General features: G+C 39.3%; 1 protein-coding gene across 1 annotated transcript in view; it reads right to left on the bottom strand.

The window, feature by feature from the left end:
* The window catches only part of ANTXR2 (ANTXR cell adhesion molecule 2), a 136,657-nt gene that overhangs the window by 99,787 nt on the left and 15,578 nt on the right, over positions 1 to 21,292 (bottom strand). The window contains exons 8-9 of the mRNA XM_058667166.1: positions 3,884 to 3,944; positions 238 to 336 (exon numbers count right to left, since the gene is read on the bottom strand). Coding sequence (XP_058523149.1) covers positions 238 to 336; positions 3,884 to 3,944 — 160 coding nt within the window. The remainder of the gene's footprint in view (positions 1 to 237; positions 337 to 3,883; positions 3,945 to 21,292) is intronic.

Genomic DNA, 21,292 nt, shown 5'->3' with positions numbered 1-21,292 from the left:
AAATAAATCTTTTAAAAAAAGGATAATGAGTCTACTTAAAACATTTTATAAACAAATATTATCACTTTAATAACTACTAAATAATCATACTCTTTGTATTATTGAGACTTCATTTCCTCCTCAAATAAGAAACACATATATATAGCACGGCTGGTTCTAGAGGAAAAAAACAGAAAACAGTTGGTGCCAACACATCGCATAGGCATTTAAGAAACCTTAAGGTCATGCGGGACCTACTCTTTGTGTATGTTTCATTTACAGAATACGTGCAGAGGACACTGCCATTCCGACTGCCCAACAAGAATCCTTTTCCGGTCAAAACAATTTGAAATTCCTCTAGAAGTAAAGAGAAAAGAGATACTTCAGTCAATGCTTTATCAAAAAAAAAAAAAAAAAAAAGACTTCCATGAATACATCAAGGCATACAGAATGAGTTTCCTCATACTATTCAGTTAAATGATAACATGAAGATATAGCTCTGTATTTCCAGTTATGCTTCCTCTCCAGGTAAACGTAACAGAGACACTCTACACTATCCCAACTGGGATGTGTTATTTTCTTTTCCAAACGAAGTGTTTTCCAATAGGGCTCAGGGTATTAGAGAGCTACATTTTAGAGAGTTACATTCAAACTTTCCCAGAATTCTATCCATACAAATATATCAGCAAGAAAGAAATCATTTTGCTTTGTTCCACTCTTTAGGTATTGAAACTTGGGGACATAAAGAATCCTCATCATTCATTTTCTTTGGTTCTTAGAAAAGTCATAAGCTCTATTTTCTTAATTGATGCCTTTTCCACACAGAGCTCTTTCATAACAATGTCTTCATCCTACTAATTCTGTCATGACTTTCATTACACACAAATTACCAAATCATCAGAAGCAAAATACTTGGGATTGGGAATAATCTATGACAAGTAACCGAAGGAAGCTAATTTAACATTGTACTTTACCTATGTAATAGCAACAGCACTACATTTTAGTGAGTGAAAGAATATGCTGGAAGAAAAACTGATCTATGATCCTGATAAACAGTGTTTCCTGCTTAGCTGCAGTACTGTGGATTAACAGTGCAACACTGATTAACTGTGGGTAGAAAGGTAAACCAGCACAATATATTTTGAAGAATTTATTTGAGTATGCAGTAATTCACTGAAGGAGCAGTTCTCAATCAGAAATAGTTTAGAAGTTCACCACAGAGAATCCAGGGGCAACTTTTATAGGATCAAGAAGCAAAGCAAACAAAGTCTGGGACTGGCTACAGTTGCTCAGTTCTCTGAGTTGATCTGTCGCATGGAAAGTCCTTCGAGAAATCTTTTTGTAGGTTGGTTATGTTTGAATGATTAATCTAAAGTTATGATTTATTTTAATATATATGCAAAATAGCTTTAAGTTACATTTTCCATATGCTTGCAAATCAAGCAAGATTAAAAGTCACATGTGGGCTTCTTTGGCTTTACTCCAAGAATCTTCACACCTTGACATTATTTCAATTTCCTTTAACATCCTCAGTCCTCTCAAACATCTATCCAACATTTCATCTAACACAGATCAAGCCATTAGCTAAAGAAGAAAATACTGCCAGGCCACATTTCACTCAGTGCATTTTACAAGAAATTTTACTTATAAGCTGAAACTACAGGTAAAACTTAAAATGTCATTCCGTAAGAATACGGGCATTAGAGCCAGATGAACAAGGATGACAGGAAAATTACGAAGGGTAAATACTGAACCTATTTCTTTCTTAGTGTCCCTACTGGCAAACCAGGGTGCATAAAACAATCAAACCCATTCATGTTAGAGAAATGACAAATATAGGGGTGGTTGTTTGGCACAGTAAATAAGATACCCTTGGGAGACCCATATCCCCTATTGGAGAAATTAAGTTGGGGTACTGGCCTTCTTCCCACACCCAGTTTTCTCTAAACGTGCATCCTGGGAAGTAGCAGGCACTGACTCAAGCCCTTATGACCCTGTTAGTCGTGAAATAGCCCGATCTGATTCCAGGCTTCCAAGCTGAGCCAACATCGGCGGGTCAGCTATTGTGCACATTTGGAGAGTGAACCAAAAAAAAATGTAAGATTCCTCTCTCCCCTATTAAGCAGAGTTACAGAGAGAGGGGGAGAGACAGAGGAAGAAATCTTCCATTCTCAGATCAATTTTTCACTTAGCCACAACAACCAGAACTGGGCTAGTGAGAAGCCAGGAGCCAGCAGCTTATTCCAGAACCCCCACATAGGTAGCAAGGGGCCCAAGTACTTTAGCAATCTTCTGCTGCCTTGGTTAATCCATCAGTAAGGAGCTGAAAAAGCAGTAGAGCATCTGGGGCCTGAACCGGAGCTCACATGGGATTTTAGCATTGCAGGAGCTGGCACTATGTCACAATGCCGGCCCTTAAAATATTTTTTTAAATGTAAAACAAATGAAAAATACAAAGGACCCAATATGAAGCCATAACATTATATATGACAAATGAATAGTAACAATTTCATATTATTTATTGATTTCATTTTTCTTAGTATCTTTAGAAATGTGTTCATCCATGCTTTGAGATGTTTGGATACACTGTTTCTGTTAAATAGCTCAATGACTAAATACTAAGAGGTTTATAAAATGCAGGGAATAAGATCTGGTCCAGGAGTAATGTTATAGTATCAGTGGTTAAGCTATCACCCGAAATGCTGCTGGTTCATATCCCAGCTGCTCCTCTTCAGATCCAGCTCCCTGCTAATGACCTAGGAAAGCAGCAAAAGATGGACCATGTGTTTGGTCTCCTGCCAGCCACATAGGAGACCTGGAAGAAGCTTTTTGCTCCTGGCTATCATAGCCATTTGGGAGGTGAAGCAGCAGATGGAAGACTTCTCTCAATGTGTCTCTGTTTCTCTCTTTGTTACTCTGCTTTTCAAATAAATAAAACAAATCTTTATTTAAAAAAAAATGCCAGATCCAGCAGGGTGGGAGGCTGTGTGGTCAAAGATACAACACACTCCTCACATGACAAGACTCAATGCTCACTTTAAATTTTTACCTATATGCTTCCATTTTAGTTGAACAAAGGTGTTCAATCTGTTGGTCCACTCCCTAGTTGTCTACAACAATGGGGGCTATTCCAGGCAGAACCCAGGAACTCATCTGGCTCTCCCATGTGCATGGCAGGGATCCAAGTCCTCGAGCCACCACGCATTGCCTCCCAGAGTGCATATTAACAAGAAGCTGGACTCAAACCCAGACACTCTGATAATGGATACACGCATCCCAAATGCAGCTTAACTCTTGTGGCAAACACTCACCCTTCAATACTCTTTAAAATGAAACCTTGTTACAATGAATTCCAGGTCAGACTTGACGATATAAATGTCCAAAAAGATATACACTCTCTCTGGGCAAGGACGGCTGAGAGGTGCAAAATCAATTCTGTTCTAGCACAGCTGACAGCCACCTGCTTTCATCCTGCCACACACCCGTAAGTACTTCCTTACGTGTCTAAGTTGGAAGATGTTATGCCTTGGTCAGGTCATCATCATCGTCAGAGCATGGGACTCAAAGTCTACAGAGACTTGATCTGCACCCGGATAAAAGGAAAGGTTTCATGCTGTATTTTCTTTGCCACCGGAAAGGTCTCAGATGTGAACTAAACATACGGAAGATTCTAAAAGCCTGTCACACAATATGCTCATTATTTAAGATAACATTCCAATCTTAAAAATTTGAATTTAAAATAGAAATATTTCAAGAAATTATTTAAAAATTCTTACAGAAAAAAAAAAGATGCCAAAAAAGTTAATTTTGCTGCTCTTCTTCCAACATGAGCTTCAAACCATACATTTTCCCTAGGAAAAAAATACAAGTTATTTCATGATATTTTTCAATTCTAAACACTCACCCCCTACACAGACACTTGAGGGCCGCAATTCCAGGATTTCAGTACATGACTGAGCCAATATCTAAAAGGGGGGAAAAAAGACCAGTCTAAACAACTAAGTTATAGCATAGGAAGTATAAAATTACTAATAATCTTGGCATCCTCTTCTTTCTTTAATAAATGGAAAAAAATCTACTATTACACATAAAGCTACTACATTTCTAGGAAACGTCCATATTGCCTCTCAGGTTATTCTAAGATTGTACTGCGAGACCCTCATTTATTAGAGTTGAGCCAGTTAACACAGGTAAAGCAGAGTGCTGCCTGATGAACGGATCAAACTAAAATTTCCTGATACCATAAAGGTGAAAATCGCTTTCCCATCAGGCAGTAGGATCACAAGTAAGTCTCCTGCTTAATAATGCTGCATTATTACATTTTGTGCAGTTCAATACAGTCTCAATAAAAAGCATTTCTTTATCTGAGAGTGGCGTTTTCTATTCCATTCCTCAGGCTCAGTTCCCATGGATGCTAATCCCCCTCACTCGCATCAAACACTACACTTGCAGAACACAGACTCCTTGTATGAGCCAAACATTACTCTCAAAAACACAGACTCGGTACTTCAGCATTCCCACAGCCCAAGAATAGAACAGCTCTTCTTAGCTCGTTGGCAGAAACAGAAACTACCATACAAGGCACAAGGCCACAAGTGAAAAATAACAGTGATGAAATAAGCTGCTCGCAATGGACACAACAATTCTGCCTTTATTTTTAGAACTGCTCTGCACCATATTATCAATGTCAGACAAGTTCCAGATGATGTTGGAACAGTGTTCCTTTCTGGACGGAAGTTAAAGGCAGAGGGTGCACAGTGGTTTCTAGCATCTACTGCTCAAAACCAGAACAGGAAGGAAGAGCTGTAACAGGAAATAAAAATGCTTTCCTTAATCACAGTGAAAATGTAAACATTTAGCATCTAAAAGTAACGGTATTGATTCGTGAACCCTTGGTTGCAAAACGGGCATCTCCGCAAAGAGGCCATCACTTGGACTTTCAGGTTATTTCCCAGTGAATCCAACACCTCACATTGGGATGGAGGCTTTAGGGATTAGCAAGCAAATCTAGCATGATTTCATGTGTCAAAAGTATAGATGAGATCTATTTAAACTCAGAAGTGACCAAAGAGATTTACTAGGCACTAAAACACCTTCCTGACATCAACAGATTCCGTTTGTGACTTTACAGTAACCACATCCACTTCATTTTCAACAACTGAGGAACATTCTTAAAGGTCAGGCTGTGCTCTTGAAGAGTCTTTACTCAAATCATGAATGCCTTGAAGTATTCTGCATAATTCACCTGACAACACGTTGAGCAGAACAAGAGAGAAACATTTGTAAGACTATATGGAGCCACAAAGGTTCCAACTAACCACACTTTAGGTGTAGCTTTAGCCCATCTGGGATAAAATTGAGAGCCGTTAGCCAAGAAATCAAAACGCCAACAGAGCAAAACACTAAATCCTCAAATACACCCTGCCCGCTACCTGTTCTGCAGGCATTTCTTTTTAAATATTAATCCTCATTTATTTGCTTGAAAACCAGAGTGACAAAAAGAGAATTAAGAGAAGTAGATGAAGATAAAGGATAGATTGGTGATAGTGGATGAAGCTGTCCATCCAGGCTTCACTCCCCAAAAGCATGTCACAGCTGGGGCCGGCCCAAGCCAAAGCCAGAAGGCTGGAATGCCACTGGGATCTCCCACATGACGACCCAGGCCCAAGTACTTGGAACATCCTCTCCTCCCTCCTGCACGCCTTAGCAGGGAGCTCGACTGTAACTGAAGGCAGGACCCCTTCCCAGGCACTCCAATACAGGACAGGGCTTCCCAAGGGTGAATTAACCCAAAACACCTTCTCCCTGATAGAATGTTTTAATTAAACTTTTAAAACAGAGCCTATTACAGAGACTGACTACATCTTCCACTTTACAAACCTAAATTATGTCAGCCACACTCCTGTTAGCATATTGTAAAGTGTTTCAAGTAACAAGGAATACTAAGAAGTTGAAAAGATTGCTTCATCTTAAATAGTTTTTAAAGAATCTTTTATAATAAGGTTAAATCGATAGATTGCAAACATGTTCTTGAGAGCATGTCAGGAAATTTGTACCCTAGAAGGACTTCTGTGAAATTATTAAGTTGTATCTTTTCTTTGCTGCCAATACTGGCTAAAATTTGCTCAGATCTCAGCAAAATTTAAGGCAGTATTCATATACTGACTTTCTCCATTCATGTGACAATCTGTCAAAATATTTCTAAATGGATGAGCACTTGAAAGCAGTATCAAAAGAGCGATTCGGCTATGGAGACTCCTCAGATGTTGAAAAAACACCTTTTAGAACTGTTGGTGGTCTACACGTCTGAAGCCAGCCCTCATGTATCCCCTGCACAATCCTTTCACTTTAAGCATGAGGCTCTGCGTGATTTAGCCATTCATACTCCAAAGGAGTTGGAGACAAAATACATCAAGTTACATTAAACAGAGATTAAGAATAGCTAAACTTGGTTTTATCCTGCAATAGATTATACACCATACACACAAGATAACATGTTACTTTAATATTTGTGTAGTTATTTTATTAAAGTGCATTTTTAAAAGAAACCCTATACTTGAGTGAAACGTGACGCAGGTCACCTGGAATTGCAGGCAACAGAAAGCGTGAGCAGAACACCAACTTTACGATCTGTAAGCCACGTCACCTGCTCCTCTTTGAAGTTTACTGCACTAAATCTCTTTGGATTCTATATTATTTGAGTGTAGATTACCTCATCTAGTCGAAGACAAGATCATTAAGGATAACGATGGAATCTATTCTATTGTGCAATCGCTCCAGCTCCTGACATACTGTTGTGTACAGGCTGTAGAACTCACAGAATTAAGGGCAAATGCATAAATTAATAAGAATATTAAAATGACTACCTAATTAGCAAACCAACGATTATATTAAGACTAAGGGAAATCATGATAAAGTTAATTTATGTGAAAAAGCAGCAAATCCTTCACTAAATTATATTGTTGTTGTTGTTATTATTATTATCAGAAATCCAGAAACCTATAGTTTGAAATAAAGTTCACTAAAACATTTATACTTGAATAGTCATAAGAGAAGGGTAGGACAGAAGAGCTAGAAAAGTGTTTGTGTCTTTTTAGAAATGTACAGCTGAGCATTACAAAGCAGCAGGTACAGGTACGACGTGGGAGGTGCACAGCCCATAACCAGAGAGCCTGATCTGAGTCCCAGTTCTTCCAATCCTGACTCAGCTTCTTGCTAATACACCCGAGTGGTCTGCTGGTGGCTCAAGTGCTTGGGATCCTGCCAACTACATCAGAAACAAAGATGGAGTTCCAGACGCCAAGCTTCAGCCTGGGCCAGTCCCAGCTACTGTGGGCATTTGGGAAGTAAACCAGCAGATGAAAGATTCCTTCCATCCCCCTTTCTATCAGATGGAAATAAATATTACAAGGAAGATAGCATTTTTACTAAACTTTGCTTTTCCATGAAACATTTGCTTATTTTCCCACATTAAGAAAGCAACAACTAAAAAATCAAAACAATCTGATACTCAATAAAATAGTTTACAACATCAATTTTTCCCGAGTACTAATTTCATTACAAGTAGCCCATGTCTTATTATCGTGAATTAGTTGTACAAGTTAAAATGTTCAAGATACCAAAGCATGACTAGCACACATTTCATTGTCATCATTCAACAGCAATGGACAAGCAGGACAAGTCTTGTAATCCCTCCGGCTCATTTATGCCAACATAAATCCTGGTATTGACTGGGCATTGGATCAGGTGTTCCATCTACGATAACTGATACATTCTCTCAGTCCCTATACTTCCGTTATGTGCACAACTGAGAAACTGGACAGGAAGCTTCCACAGTTAGGTATCACCATGTGTCTTCCTTATATTTCAATAGAAAAAAGAAAAGTAGTTTTCAACAAACATCAACCCCAGATGACATCAGAGAGTACCACAGACCAAATGTAAAGATAAGCCAAATGCTATCAATAAAATTGGGACTTTAAACCATACATGCCAGTTCAAATCTTATTGAGATGTTGGGACATTCCCTCTCTGTTTCTCCCTCTCTCTCTCTCCCTCTCTCTCTCTCTCTCTCTCTCTGGTACACACACACACACAAATATGTATAACAACCAAGAAACCTGATGTTCATGATGAAAAAAAGTATACCACTAAAGTATCTTTTCATCTAAAAACTGACACTTTTTAGTGAGGATAAATATTTACAAATGAAAAATAAAACATATTATTACATAATCCCTATTTATGGTTCCTCAAACATTAATACGGATGACAGAGTCAAGCTGAAACTTCCTGGGGGTCAATACTGTGGAATAGTGCATTAAGCTGCTACCTACAGTGCTGGCATCCCATGTGAATGTTAACTTGAGGGCTAGTTATTCCACATCCAATCCATCTCACTGTTAATGTACCTGGGAAAACAGTGGAGGATTGCCCAAGTGCCTGAGCCCTTGCACTCTCCTGAGAGAAACAGAACAAACTGCTGGCTACAGCCTGGAGCAGCCTCGGTCACAGAGGCCATTTAACAAGAGAGCCAGTGGATGGAAAACTTCTACTTCTCACCTCCTTTCTTTAACTCAGCCTCTAAAATAAATGAGCCAAAAAAGAGCCAAACTTTCTAAATGAAGTACAAATATCAACAGTCAAAAGTTCAAAATAACTTCTAACATGATTATCATTTGTTGGGCACTTATTCTGTGAACTGTCCCAAACATTTTATCTGAATTTCTTCAGTTAATCTCACCAGTCTTATAAACAGATACTACTTTTATCACTATTTTATACATGAGGAAATGGTAGTTTAGAGATTCTTTAAGTCGCCCAAGAGCAATTAGCTTTTAAGTAGTAGTAAGCCAGATGTTTTCAGTTTTAACTGAGATCAAAGCTTGTTCTTTTAACCAGGGGTACTCATATTTTTAATGAACTCTCTCGTCATCATAAATCCTAATTCTTAACAAATTGGCAAGAGTGACTACCCTAGCTTTACTGAACTCCTGTTACGCTACCCAAAAGAATCTAAAATCTGCACTCTCTTATCTTCAAAAGTACCACTTAAGCTCCCCTTTAAATCGCTAGGTTTGTTGTGCATTACTGTAAAATTTCCAATACCACTGAATTTCAATAAATTAGAATTTTAAATTATCCTGTAAATTAGCAACCTATAAGATAATCCAGACACTCAGGGCCCTGTCTTTTTTCTTGAGTGTCTTCTATTTCACAGTCACGTTTTACAGTAAAAGATTTGTCTATTTTACTTCTCAGCATCCTCCCGAGCCTTGAAAATATTAAAAGCCCCTGAAACAACAAGTTAACTTGAAGCCCTAACTTTGGGTAAGGGACACATCAAGTACTTAAAAATTAAAAAAAAAAACAGTGCTTATCAAAATTAAATTTCTCATTTGATCTTAGAGTTTAAGATTTATTTTTATTTGCAAGCCAGAGTGCAGACAGAAGAAAAGACAGAGACGTTTCCATCTGCTGACTCACTTCCCAAATAACAACAATGGTGAAGCTGAGTTGATCCGAAGTCAGAAGCCAGCACCTTCTTCCAGGTCTCTCAAGTGAGTGCAGCAGCCCAAAGACTTTGGCCAGGCTCACTGCTTTCTCAGACTACGAGCAGGAAGTTGGATCAGAAGTGGAGCAGCCAGAACTAGAAGCAGCACGCATACGGGATGCTGGTGCCACAGATGAAAACCTAGTCTACTATGCCTTGATGCCAGCCTCCAGATTTTTTATTAATGATGCCAATCACATTTAGGTTTCCTGGTTTTTAAGTTATAGAACTAGCCTGAGTCTTGGGGACAGCAAAGGCATTCAAACTGCAATCCTCTTTGTCTCTCTCGCCTCCTCTCCCTCGATATAGGTTAGTCTCTGATTCTTTCGCCCGTCTCACCCAGATTGCTAGACACACAGATGCTCCTCTTCTAAATATAATCGCTGTCCAGGTTTGTCTCACCTCCCAAAATACCTCATGTCCGCGTGCCAGTTATTATTGCATAAACTCTTGCATTTTGCTGGCTGAGCATCCCTAAATCAAATCCAAAATCTGGAACGTTTCAAAACCTGAAAGCCTTTCGAATACTGGCCTGATGCTACAGGTAGAAAATTCACACCACAAGACGCCATGTCATGTATCACAGTGTATGGAAGCAGCTCTTTGGCCTAACAGTTACGCCAGTCAAGACATCTGTACAATGCATTGGTCTGACACCCAATTCCACCTTCCTGCTAATGCAGGTCCTGGCTCATTTTCAGCCATAGAGGGCACTTAAGGAAAGAACCAGCAGACAGGCACTTGCTCTTAAATTCTCTCCCTCCCTCTTACATCAGCCTCCACTAGCATTTGGTTAGCTGCAAGACTGGATGTAACCTTGGTGTTGTAACCTTCACTGCCCACTGTTCTGAGCCTACAGATGTTCGCCAGGACATGAAAGCAGATCTCCCTGCTGACCTTTCCCTGCAGCCCAACATGAATGTAGTTTCAGAGTGATGCTGCACCGCAGGTAGCTCGGCTGTGCTCCATGTTAATTTGGATTAAGCCTGGGACTAGTGTGATGTGGTCAGATTGCACGATTTCTACAGAGGCCAAATTTCCACACTAGGTAATAAGTAACAGACACACACTCAGGCACCAAAACTGGCCAAGGTTTGTAGGAGCTAAGAAAACACCTTCTAAGTCAGAGGCATGCATGTCCCATGAATCATACTGGTTACAAAAATATTTATCCTCTGACTTTGCTATTGGCCCACAGTCAAGTGCTTATAATTACTTCATAATAACCAAAGTGACAGGTTTGTCAAGGAACTCTCCATGGCAGAAGTAACCAGAGAACACAGAGGCACAAGGTTTTAAAGAATCTTGATTTCAGGTCTGGTGTGATAGCCTAGCAGCCTAATGCACCTTGAATGCACCAGGATTTCATACGTGTGCCAGTTCTAATCCTGGCAGCCCTGGTTCCCATCCAGTAGTCAAGGACAGCCCAAAACCTTGGGACCCTGCACTCATGTGGGAGAGCCAGAAGAAGCTACTGGCTCCTGGCTTCAAATTGGTTCAGGTCCAGCCACTGCAGTCACTTGGGGAGCGAATCATCATATGAAAGATCCTCTCTGTCTTTCCTCTCTGTATATCGACTTTGAAATAAAAATAGATAAATATTTTTAAAAAGAATATTGATTTCTTCTTTTTCAAGAATTTTAAGATATATATGGAACCATGTTTTTATTAAGAACTTGCCAGTCAGGGCTGGCATAGTACCAGTCTAAGTCACTTCCTGCAATGCCAGCATCCCATATGAGTACTGGTTCAGGTCTCAGCTGCTCCACTTCTGATTGAGTTTGCTGCTAACGCAATGGAAAAGTAATAGACGATGGCCATGTTTTAGGTCTGTTCTCATGAGGGAGACCTGGGTGAAGCTGCTGGCTCCACGCTCTGTTCCAGCCCAGCCCTAGCCACTGTAGCCATTTGGAGAGTGAACTGACAGATGGAAGCTCTCTCTCTCTCTCTTTCTCTCTCTCTCTTTCTGAGTCTCTGCCTCTCCCTCTCTGTAACTCTGCCTTTCAAATAAATAGATAAATAAATTTTAAAAAGAAGAATGCTCAGGTCACTGATATGTTCATATAAGGTACACACATTACAAAAACAATGGAATATGCAAGACATACTTAAAAGTCATACTAACGGCCTGAAAAATGCCACAGTGGTTGTAATTGTGACCTCCTATTTCTGACATATAAGGAAACATGCAATTACTTACTGTAAAGTTATAATTAAAATGTATCCAATATAAAAATTTGGCATAGTACAAATTAAGACTGAGAGATGAATTCAAAGCATAATTTAGGACCCGTGGTGTCTTTGAGGCTGATGTTGAGTTTGGATGAAGCATGTGGAAAGTTAAGCCTTACAATCTGAAGATCAAACATCCAATTCAAAAACCAAAAAGAGTACTACTTACAACAAAAGCCAAGACACATTTGAGTACCCATATTTTTCTCCAGTTTCTAAATGATAGTGGAAAGGAGACTATATTTGGAAAGTGAAATACAGACTTTTCAAGACCAAAAAAAACCACACCTTAATGAACAGTAATGCTATTCAAAACACAGCTTAATATAAAAAGTATACATCACAACATGCTATTTTTAGAATTATTTGCTCAGTTAATATGTATTGATTTTAGTTGACCATTCACTTTCTCAAAAAAGTGCAGCACAATGAGAGTATGTAACACTTCATGAGCCATTAAACAACTAAAAAAATAATAATAATAAAAACCAAAACAAAACAGAGCTGTGGGGATCATGCAGTGGTACTGCACGCTAATCCTCCACCTGCACGGCTAGCCTCCCCTATGGACACCTATTCTTGTCCCAGTTACTCCATTTCCAAATCAACTCATTGCTAACAGCCTGAGAAGGTAGCAGAGGATAACCCATGGACCTGCACCCACATGTGAGACCCAGAAAGAAGCTCCTGGCTCATGGCTGTGGACCCGCTGAGCTCTGGCCACTGTGGTCATTCGGGGAGTAAACCACCTGACAGACGACCTCTCTCTGTGTCTCCCCTTCTCTCTCTGTAATATCTGCTTTCCAAATAAAAAACAGAGATCTTTTTTTAAAAATCTATTAGTTCAAGAAACTTGAATTAACCTAATAACATTTTCCATTGCACATGAGAAAATTTGTCCAGATGAATATAAATTTAATTATCAATGGTATTAAGAAATGGTTGGACTAGATGCAAAATAATAATGATAATAAGATAAAAAGAAACAATAGAAACAATATTTAAAAACATATAGAAAACATATCTTTTAAAATAGCTTATTTTACATAGGCTCCGTAAAAAGAGAAAAGGAATATTAAATTTCACTCAGTGGTTCTTCCTCCAACTTTGAGAGTCAATCCTAAATAATAGGGCTATTTTCCCTAAAAATAGTTTATTGTGTTACACTTAAATTTAGGTGTGCTATACAAACTTCTCCAACATTTTTAGAGCTCTAATAACACTTCTAAATATTCACCCTTGCAGTAACTTTCTCACACTGATTTTGAATACAGTACATCACCCACAACTGATCATTGCAAATAGTTTAGAAGTACCCTGGGTGTGTCCTTATCAGAGAAAAACCATTAATTTCCCTGACTTCCAGCATCCATGTGTGTAAACTGAACAGTCGAAAGATTAGGAAAGACATTTCTTGTGTGCTTTTCTCATTTCTTTGTGATTTTTGGTTTCTTTATATCTGCCAAACATCTCAACCAAACAACATGTAATCACATGTTGCAGTCAAGTTGATTCTTTCACAATGCTTGGAGCATTAAAATATTATCAATTGCTCAATACTGAAGATACCATCCCAACCTATTGCTAAACATGGATTTTCCTTTTGCAAAGAGCAAGTCACATGTAATAAATTTCTAAACAAACTTTTAAACCAAAAAACTAGGGGAAAGTGTGAGTCACAATCATTGTCTTTCACTCGTCCTACGTCCACAGCAAAGTATCCTCAATGCAGTCAGCTGCAAACAAATCCTGAATGATAGGCAATTACTACATTTGCGGAAAACTGATAAGTGAAAATAATATATTTTCCCATCATAATTTATAATAGAGTTACAATTGGTCTTCTTACTCATTTCCCCCATAATCAATTTCCTTAGAGTCAGTTGAATTTGCTATTATGAAAAACAAAACCTGTACAGCTCATCACATTTTGTGACCTGACAAATCAATGTTTAAGGAACGAAAACTGAGGACCAGAGTTGTAGCATGGCCAGGAACACCAACAGTGGCAACACCAGCTTCCCATGTGAACACTGGTTCCTGTCCTGGCTGCTCCACTTCTGATTCGGCTCCCTGATGGCGGCCTAAGAAATATGCAGCAGAAGAAATGCTTGGGCCCCTGACCCTATCAAGGGTGATCCAGATAAACCCTGACCCAGCACTGGCAGTCGTGGTCATCTGGGGCGTGAACAGGCAAGGGAAAGATCATTCTCTCTTGACTTTAAAAATGAGAAAACATATCTTTAACAATAGTAATCTAGCATTTTATTTTGTCTAAATATTCCAACAGCATGTGTTTACTTTTCTCATTAAATATCACAGACATAACTATTAATTCAAAGTGAACTTGACTTTTAAACTACAGTAACAATCAAATAAACAATGACACTCTAGAGTGATGTTTTATGCAAATACAATTAGAACATTGCGCAATGAGTTTCACAATAAGATCTGAAAAAAAATCACTTTATATAACGAATACTACTTTTGAGTTAGGTGGAATTTAGAAGAAATAGGATGCTTTATAAGAATCTGTGTGGAAGCTTCAAAAGTAGGCGGAAAAAAATGACATTAAAAGGTAAGTTTGAGAACAGAGCTTCAACCAATGGCTGAACTTTCTATCCAGTTGTCTCCTTAACCACATGGGAAAGCAGCAAAGACCCAGGTTCCTGGCCTCAGCACTGGAGACCCAGACCAGAAGGGCTTCTGGCTCCTGGCTTCGGCTTGGCCCAGTCCTGAATGTTGTGGCCATTTAGGGAATGAACCATCAGAGGGAAGATCTTTTTCTCTGTCTCTCCATCTTTGACATCTTTGACACTTTCAGACAAACAAAATAAATTCTCAAAAAAGATAAGTAAATCTTTGTGAAAAAGTTGAAATTCATGCATAGCCTTTCCATAATACACACTTTCCACAAACATTTCAAAGAATCTTTATATGTCAAAAATACTTGAAATATGTTTGAACACAATGGACTGTAACTGTACTGATTTTTTCTTTCTATCATGGACACTTTTTTGCCTTTACAGTTCTCTGCACAGTGCCCCTGTCCTACTGGGGAAAATGTTCTCCATTCCATCAGTCCTGGTGAGCTGAACAGTGATGACCCCTTGTTCTCCCTCTCTGCCTTGCCCTGAACACACGGGTTTGATGAATGACCCAAAGTAACCCAAATAGCACTGACATGGTACTGGTGCAGGAAAGAACAACGGGACTACATGCACTGATAAAGGATAAGGCACTCACTTCAGTGGGCTTGCCTACAGAAGCTAATGCTCCTTTTCCTTAATCTAGGATTAACTGAGTTATTGTCACGTGTGTTCAAGAGCTGTAACTAGAGGACCATAAATAAGGGAAGAAAATCAAAGTTATGGGGTCGATGATATAGACAAAGCCATTGCCTACAATGCTGGCATGCAATATGGGCATCCAATACGGGCACTGCTTCATGCCCCAGACTATTCCACTTTCACTACAACTCCTTGCTAAAGGCATGGGAAAAGGAGAGGAGATTCCCCAAGCCCTGGCTCCCAGTGACCCACACTGGAGACCCTGGATCCTTGTGACCATCTGCAGAATGATTTAGCAGATGGAAGATATCTCTCTCTCTCTCTCTCTCTCACTATAGCTTTCAACCAAACAAATCTTTTTTAAAAAATTAAAGTTATATATATTCATAAATGTCTTTAGTGCTTGCTATGCTTACACAAGTTTAAAACATATTTTCAAAAATGTTCTGAGATTGTATGATCTCATTCATTGATAATGATAAATTAGGCTAGGATTATTTTCCCTGTTATGGGGTGCAGCCAGTGATAGCCAGCACCCATTGACAGTGGGCAAATGAAATTTGGCTGTGTTCTCTACCCTCTGTCCTGAAGGTGGGTCCTAACAGCAATGGAATGTTAATTCCATCCTCAACCACCCACCCCCCCCCCCCACATCCTAAATTAGCCAGGATATTGGAAGTCCAATTAGTCTAGGTGTTTTAGCTACAAGCCCAGCTCCTATTCCTGCCCATGCCAATGAGCACTAATCAACTCCTTAGCCCACAACACTTAGGTATTCGCTCCTGCCCACCTGTGACTCACCTATCAACTGAGAGGGGATGGTATTGCATTGTTGTGTAACCATGTCCCTCACAGGCCCCTTTAAAAGACCTGTGAAGCAGGGGCTGCTTGCTCTCTTTCTGGCCAGGTGCTTCCATTACTCTGGCACCTCGACTCTTGGCTGACCCAGGACAGGTAATCCCCTGAGCATGGTCCCTGTGTACTGCTTAGATGGGACAATGGATATAATAATGTTGTCTGCTTTGTGTGCTGTCAGGAGTTCCAGGAGAGGTGAGGCCTAGCAGTAGTGGAATGTGGGCAGAGAAGGCAGGGAAAGGTGAATGTCTGCAGCTTTGAAAGTGTGTCCAGGTTATTCATTGCATGTCTCTTAGGGAACATGCAATGTTGGGGAAGCTGGGACATAGGTCTTCAGCTTAATGGGTGGACTGAAGGGTAATGACCATTTGTTCCTTTCGGGATTATGATTGGTTGGATTGCCATATGGACTTGTGATTTGCTATTGTGCTCTATTATCACCAAGTCTGATTAATAAAGACCTCTTAATAAACCGTAGACATCTCTCATGTGATCTCGCTCGCACACAGCAACAACATCCCCACTCTGTATCATACATTAGACTGAAAGCAAGGTTAGGCGGAACATAACCACAACCCTCATAAAACTAATGTGAATAATGTTATAGTGAGACATCTCATCTACATTCAGTACTAAATACCCTGAGACAGAAAAGAAATCCCCACTCTCTAACTTAACAGTGATCCTCACATTACTGCCAGCCTTGTACAACAGGAGTTCTAGATGCTGATTTCCAATTTTAAGAAAGTCTCACCTATTCTGGCTTTTTGCCCCCTAAATGTATTTTTGTTGCTCAGATGTGAAATTTTCCATCAAACCATAATTTTACAGAGGTTTCCACCACTATGCAGCCAACATTGAAAGCAGAGCATGTTAAAACTGCTTAGGCTAAGATCTTATCAGAGTGTTTATTAGGTACCCAGTTCTCCTAGGAAACTAATTTACTTGGACACAAAGTGTGTTTGTGCCTCTTACTCAATAATATAGCTCTAGACATCCTCCAAACAAAACAACAACAGACACAACTGAGAAAAATAATTGTTTCAAAAGTCAAGTGAGGCCTGTATTTCCAGCAGACGTGTTTTTCATTACTCCATTTCAAATTCATCTACGCCACTTTTCCTTAAATGTATGGATGAACACACTCTTCCCAATACGTTACTACACTTCCCATTAGAAACTCAGAGTCTCCAGAATTAACTTCCATCACCTAAGCTATAATGTTCCCAATTCTTTTAGACTAGGATTACTTACAAAACAAGCTTTATAACCGATTCATCTCCTTCAGCTTAATACTTTCTATTTTTATTTTTTAAGATGAAAACATAATTCCAAACAGTAATATGCCCTGCCACCTTTTTTTAGAAATAAAAGGAAGGATAACCAGAATAGTTTTTTTTTATTCTTTCCCTATTATTCATCAACCTGTGGTTTTGTTCTATTTTTACTGCTTCAGTCTCAACACTGTATTATGAAACACTAAGAACTCACGAGGCATTCAGATGTCAGTAGGTCCTTTAATAGTTCAAGTAAAATTTATTTTCAAAAATACATCCCACAATCACCTTCCAGGAAATTAAAAGATAAGTTGTAAAACATGCCATGATTTTAAAGATAACTTGAAATGGAAAAATAGAAGCGTAGGCTGATGTGTGTGGGTAACGGAATGGGATGAGGAGGAAGAGAAATGGGGTCTCGGTTCTCCAGATTTCAAACTTTACTACTGTCCCTGAATTTTTAATACCCTAAGGGTATTTATCTCAGCAAGCTCAGTTCGTCTCTCTCTGCCCTCTTCCTCTTTGTGCAGCAACATCCCTGCACCTCTGTAACACATTAATGACTCCCAGGTTTTCACAGTAGTCAGAAGCACAACATTCAAGCTCCATCTGATTCCCTGCTCTCTGCCCTCTAATTCTATATATGATGACATTTGAGATTCTCTTGGCTCTGTAATGCTTTCCCAATTTACCTTTTCATGTCTAGTCTAACTTGTATCATCCTTGTCATCATTAGAGGTAATATGGCCCAGCTAATATTCACTATATCCCTTGGAGCTCAGCAAGAGACAAAAGATGTGACATTCAAAGGTTCACCCTTTCCTGTTTCTGATTAAATTCTGAAAGACGGAGTGTATTGAATGCTTTCCTCATAGTTATCATGTTTTATTCTGAAAAACTTGGAATCCCAACGCTGAAATGAGCCCTGAAAACTGATTTCCTGGAAGTGCTGCCACCTCCTGACAACTGGCTTCCTGCTCTGACTTGAGTTAGCACGGGGGTCCGCACCCCACCCTCATAGGTGGCACTGAGGCTCCCCTTTTCTCAGTGTGGGGTCCTGAAATTCTACTTCTCATTTGTCATGGGAACACTGAATTTTGCTTCTCAGTTGTTGCCTGGATCCTGATTTCATGGCCTAAGAATCTGGAGCTAGGAAACACCCAAATACTTGACATGGTGTAGTTACACCACCCAGAGATCCTTGGTGTGACCTCCCTGCTAAACTGGATCCTCTTTCATTTCACTGCCATACGCTTTTATACAGGGGGCTTTGATCATATGGCTCACTGGCCACCTCTCCTGCAGACTGCCCTGGTCACACATAGGTGACCCCATCCTGGCTTCCTGCCACTCAGAGCTTCCCACCAAACACCTTCAAGTCCAGCTCTTCTGATTTAGGTCATTTGCAAACATTATCTCACTTTAATTGAAAACACAACTCAATAAAGGAAAATCATTATCCCTGATGGGCAAAAACCATTAGCATTCAAAGAAATTGCAACACAGGACATAAACCAAGTCACATGTGTAGACAATGGCAGAGTTGAAACTCACACCCAGGTCTTTCAAGTCCCAATCTCATACTGTATCTATTATAATAGGCTTCCTTTTATTGTATCGCACAGGAGGACAACTGCCAAAGACTTATAACATACCTCCCCATTTCCCACGTCATCCTAATAAGTTGCATGGAGAGGTGAGGCCTAGCAGTAGTGGAATGTGGGCAGAGAAGGCAGGGAAAGGTGAATGTCTGCAGCTTTGAAAGTGTGTCCAGGTTATTCATTGCATGTCTCTTAAGGAACATGCAATGTTGGGGAAGCTGGGACATAGGTCTTCAGCTTAATGGGTGGACTGAAGGGTAATGACCATTTGTTCCTTTTGGGATTATGATTGGTTGGATTGCCATATGGACTTGTGATTTGCTATTGTGCTCTATTATCACCAAGTCTGATTAATAAAGACCTCTTAATAAACCGTAGACATCTCTCGTGTGATCTCGCTCGCACACAGCAACAACATCATATAACCAAAATCTATTCTACTTCTCTGTGCCAGCTTACACTCACATGGCATTTACCACTACTTCTGTCACAATTCCTTCTTATCCCAAAAGGTGACTCATGGAAAGTGCTTCCTCCAATCCCCATAGTAAATATTGCAGGAGACTACCATATTTCAAATCTGGAATCACCATTTCCTTTAAGTTCTTTAGAAAAAAGAATTTGCCTTATTTAAATTTGTGTTAAGTGAATGAAAGAATAAGAAACCTGAGGAAAGAAGGCAGGAGAGAGAAAATTTATTTTCACCAGTAGTTCCTTCAGATAATAATGAATTATAAATCTCCATATGTGCTGTGAAGATTGGAAAATTATACCATCATTCCAAAAAATGTTACTTATCATGTTTGCCTGGATAGAAACCTAAATGTTGAAACAATGTGTTCTCCCACAAATTACAGTAGAATGTTTAAATGATTTTCTAGGGGCCTGTGTTAAGATTCCAGTTTCCTGCTAATGCAGACCTGAGGAGTCAATAGGAAGGGTTCCTATCAGCCAGGAAGGAGACCTGACTGACGTCCTGGCTGGGATTCCTGGACCAGCATGTCCCAGGCTCAGTCACTGAGACATCTGGAAGACAAGCCAGCAAATGAGGCACTCTCTCTCTTTCTCTATCTCTGGCTTTTTCTCTTTCTCTCCCTATATTTCTCTGCCTCTCATATGAATAAGAGTTTTATTAAAGTTACCATACTACAAACAGAAAAACTAAATTTAATAAATGAATAAATAAAATAACTTCATTTCCTCTAATAGCAAATGATCTGTTTCCTTAAAGGGAGTCTGTGATTATAACCCATAAAAATAGGGTCTTAGAATCTTGACTTAATTTGAACTGTAATACTACAACAAGGTAGAGGAATCCACCATGGGGGGAGGGTACAGGGAGGGGTTGGGGAAATCCGAGAGCCTATGAAAATGTGTCACATAATGCAATGTAATAAAAAAAAAAAGAAAAGATAGGATCTTAGAAAACTATTCCACCATCTACAGAATTCTGAATTAAGTATATGCAGATGTGTGCAAATACAAATGTACATGTATATATTACATCCAAAGAAAATGATTAAAAAGATCTCTTCTCCTTCCCATGATAATGACAAAAATCATTCCAAGTTTCCAAGTATAATAGAATTCAGTTTAAGACACTGTCCACTGACTAGCCTCACTTTTGAATCACCCATTCTTTGTCCTGTACTGCAAAACTTAAATGCTACAAAATAATTTTCCTGAACACAACTATAAAATTATTTTTTTCCACACTGCAATTTCTCCCTAAAAATTCACCTTTATAATAAACATGAGCTTCTAAAACACATCTCTGCTCCATTCTGCTTTACATTTGGTTTGTCCACTAGGAATATTGACATGTGATGAAACAAAATTATATTTGTTCTACAAAACTCCATTATTAAAAAAAAGGGGGGATCTACATGCTACTAAAAGAAATCCAATAAATCTCACTGTTTCTGCAAAGCATAATGTTTAGAGGGAAATTTTACATCCCAGAATCCAATGTTAAGAAACAGACTTTTTTTTCTCCTCTTTCATAAATACCTAAAGATTAAAGTAAATGGTTTGGCTTAGCGAATATACATTATTCACCTTCATTTTAGGATGATGTTTACCAAAATATCATAAATACTTAATAGCGACTGTTCATAGTGCTTCTAGCAAAAGGCAGTAAAATGCAAGATAAACCTCAGCTGTGAAAGCCCCAGAGCTTCGCCTTGCATTTCATCACTCTCCTTTCCCCATCTCCTGCTCAGGGGAGCCCAGAATCTAACGACCACCAGAGACAGCTCCACTGCATGCTAAACAGAAACGTTATGGCCCCCGGGGAAGCCATTCATCATGTCCGCATAAAGAACAACTGCACACGAACGAACGTTCCACCACCAGCCCAAGTGGCTTGCCTGGCATCTAAAAATAAAGAAACATCGCTGTGGGAAGCAGTGATCAAGGATGCCCCTTCTCAGCTTTTATTGTACATTTCTCCTTAAAAAGTCTATGTCTACAACATTTGCAAGATACCGAGACAATTAACTCCAA

This window comes from Ochotona princeps, chromosome 7 (genome assembly GCF_030435755.1).
Source record: "Ochotona princeps isolate mOchPri1 chromosome 7, mOchPri1.hap1, whole genome shotgun sequence".
In the NCBI taxonomy this organism is placed as follows: domain Eukaryota; kingdom Metazoa; phylum Chordata; class Mammalia; order Lagomorpha; family Ochotonidae; genus Ochotona; species Ochotona princeps.
Note: the sequence above shows the minus strand (reverse complement) of the source record. Positions and strands in the feature narration are given on the sequence as shown.